Source organism: Quercus lobata, chromosome 9 (genome assembly GCF_001633185.2).
Source record: "Quercus lobata isolate SW786 chromosome 9, ValleyOak3.0 Primary Assembly, whole genome shotgun sequence".
Lineage (NCBI taxonomy): Eukaryota > Viridiplantae > Streptophyta > Magnoliopsida > Fagales > Fagaceae > Quercus > Quercus lobata.
In genome coordinates, this window is record NC_044912.1 from 38,307,836 (window position 1) to 38,310,932 (window position 3,097).

A 3,097-nucleotide genomic window follows, 5' to 3' on the forward strand; every position below is an offset into this window, starting at 1 on the left:
TGAAAAAATTCTCTGGCTCCCACAGGTACAAGCAAACATGCTGCAGTAGAACCAATGTCAGTGAAGATGCTTCCTTCCGGAAAGGGTGAAATTCAGATTGTTCCAACTGATGGTCAGCTGTTGGTTGAAGTGAGCAAATATTCCAACAGGTCTATTGAGCGCACTTTGTTGAGGATCTTGAGATACATGAATGATGTTACTGCCCGAAGAATTGGTGTTCATGGAAGTGGTGGGATTGGGAAGACCAGTGTACTGAAAGCCTTGATCCCCAAGATAAAAAACTTGTTTGATGTGGTTATTTGGGTGACTGTCACAAGAAATTGGACCATCAGAAAGGTTCAAGATGAAGTGTTACGACAATTATCATTGTCATCAAAAGACGTCAAAACTGATTTTGAAATTGCAGGGAAACTGCTTCAGGTTTTAAAAAGCCAACGGTTTGGTAGCCTATTGATCTAAATGCAGTTGGTATTCCTGATCCTGCTTTAGAAAATGGCTGCAAGATGATACTTTCAACTAGATTCTTGGATGTGTGTCACATCATGGCTGCTGATAGAGAGGTTCAAATGGAGGGACTCCTACCAGAAGAAGCTTGGGAGTTGTTTCAGGAACAAGTGAGTAGCATCAATGTGGACTCTCCAGATATCCAGCCATATGCTCAAGATATAGTTCAGAAGTGTGGTGGTTTGCCATTGCTGATTATTGTTACTGGAAGGGCGCTATCTAAGGTGAATGATGCTTTATCCTGGATGCATGCATCGAGGGAATTTTCACAGTGCAGTGCACATGGAATGTATGGTTTTGAATCTCTAGTCTTACAATTGAAATTCAGTTATGACAGATTGGAGGGTCCTGAATTGAAGTGTTGCTTCCTTTATTATGCCTTATTTCCAGAAGATTGGCAGGTCAGCATATTTGAATTGGTAGAATACTGGATTGAAGAAGGTTTGATTAGTGGAAATTGTACTGATATATATATGAGGGGATGTGATATAGTTGGTGCTCTTGTAGGAGCCTCTCTTTTACAGAGCTCAGAAAGTGGTCGTTCCATCAAAATGCATGATCTGATTAGGGATTTAGCAGTCGGTATCTTGTCATTGGAAGGGGAGGGTTATCAATTTCTGTTTAGAAGTTATTCCAAAATGGCACAGCATTCAGACATGGGAAATAGTTCATCATACAGATTACTTGAAAGTTTTCGAAGCAATAGACGGTCAATTCTTCATGGTCGTCAGTTCTTATTAAGGGCTGGTGTAGGTCTAACTGAACCACCTGTAAAGGATGAATGGGAAGAAGCCAAGATGATGTTTTTGATGGACAATAAGTTATCCAAGCTACCTCAGAGACCAAGTTGCCTCAAACTTTTGGCATTGTTCCTCCAAAGAAATCATCACCTAAGAGTGATACCTTCGCTGTTTTTTGATTCAATGCCTTGCCTTACAGTTTTGAACTTATCCAAGACAAGGATCAAATCCTTGCCAAAGTCACTTTTTATGCTTATGAGCCTTGAGGTACTTATTCTACGCAATTGTGAACGCCTGGCTCAGCTTCCATCTGAGATTGGATCTCTGAGACGACTAGAGGTGCTTGATGTCCAAGGAACAGAGATTGAAAAATTACCTTATGAGATTTCTGACCTGGTTTCACTGAGGCACTTAAAAAGTATCATTTTACGGATCTGTCGACCAGAGTGAACATGATAGCCTGCCTCATGAATTGGTCCCAGACGGAATAATATATCGTCTCCATGAATTGGAAACTCTGAGTTTGATGTGTACCCAGGAGATGAAAGGTGGGATAGGAATGTGAATTCTGTCATAAATGAGGTGGGTAACTTGAAAAAGTTAATTGCCTTTTGTTGTTGTTTCCCAGAAGTACAGTTTTTTGAACGCTTTCTTGAAAAAAGCCTATCATGGAAAATTCGAGGTTTAACTGATTTCAAATTTGTAGTTGGCCATGATGTTAAACGCTTCTCATATCTGGTTGGGGACAATCTGGAGTTTGAATATGTCCAATGGGGTCTGTGCATGAGATTTGTAAATGGTGAGATGATTCCAGATGCGGTTCTGAAAATATTAACTTGTTCTACTGCATTCTATCTGGATCATCATATCAAAGTCTGCAGCCTAACAGAGTTCGGGATCAGTAATCTCAATGGACTGAGATTATGTGTTGTGAGGGATTGTCCCAAGATTGAAACGGTTATTGCTAGCAAGAACCCATTTGAAGCTGTATTTCCAGTTCTGGAGCACCTGAGCATTTATTATCTGTCTAACCTTGGGAAGATTTGGGAAGGAACGATACCGCAGGGAAGCTTTAATAATCTAAGAATATTGACAGTGCATACTTGCCCCAAATTGCAATTTGTTTTTGCAAGCTCCATGCTCCAGTTTTTCTCCAACTTAGAGGAGCTGATAGTCGAACATTGTCCAGCCATTACGGAGATTATATTTCAGGACCATATGGTTGATTCTGGTAGTGGCACACTCCCTAGATTGAAAACATTAAAACTTCACTATCTACCTGAATTGGTTAACATTATGCAAGGTGCATGGCCCCCATTAGAAAACATTAGCTTCTACAATTGCCCTGTATTGAAGAAGCTTGGCATTGACTCCAATTCAAGTCATACCATAAAAGAGATTAAAGCAGAAAATGATTGGTGGGAAAAATTAGAGTGGCAAGATGCTTCATTACACTCACGTCTTCAAGCTTATTTCACCTCTGTTTCTGACAATGATTTATAATAAAAATTTGCAAGCATAAACAAGGATTTATCCCTTTTCGGTACCATCAGTTGCTCTGCTCGCATGGTTATCAGGAACAAAAAGAGGCCATTCCAAAAAGATCCAACAAGAATAAGTTCATGAATATTCTGTTGTAGTTGATTGCACCGGTGACATATGTCAGAAAAGGTGTAGATATCCTGGAAAATCGTAAGTTCTGGTGACAGGAGTGTCAACATGTTTTTGTGATTTACTTGCCCCAGCTCTGGTGGACCTATATTAAACTAGTGCATATTTTGTATGCTCTTGTAGAGTTGTTCTCTTTAGTTTTGCTATATTTTCGCGTTCTATAATCTATTTCAAAACCTCAA

At 39.7% G+C, this 3,097-nt stretch overlaps 1 protein-coding gene across 1 annotated transcript; it reads left to right on the plus strand.

Moving 5' to 3' along the window:
- The first annotated feature begins 542 nt into the window (after nucleotides 1-542).
- On the plus strand, nucleotides 543-2,747 carry LOC115961705 (disease resistance protein RPS2-like). The gene is made up of 2 exons (XM_031080635.1): nucleotides 543-1,662; nucleotides 1,783-2,747. Exons 1-2 carry the CDS (start codon nucleotides 543-545, stop codon nucleotides 2,745-2,747), a joined length of 2,085 nt encoding a protein of 694 aa, XP_030936495.1.
- The last annotated feature ends 350 nt before the right edge of the window (nucleotides 2,748-3,097 follow it).

Coding starts and splice junctions, on each gene's coding strand:
- LOC115961705 (XM_031080635.1), top strand. CDS start 543: ATGGCTGCTGATAGAGAGGTTCAAATGGAGGGACTCCTACCAGAAGAA. Junction 1,663..1,782: donor TTCACTGAGGCACTTAAAAA/GTATCATTTTAC, acceptor ATGTGTACCCAG/GAGATGAAAGGTGGGATAGG.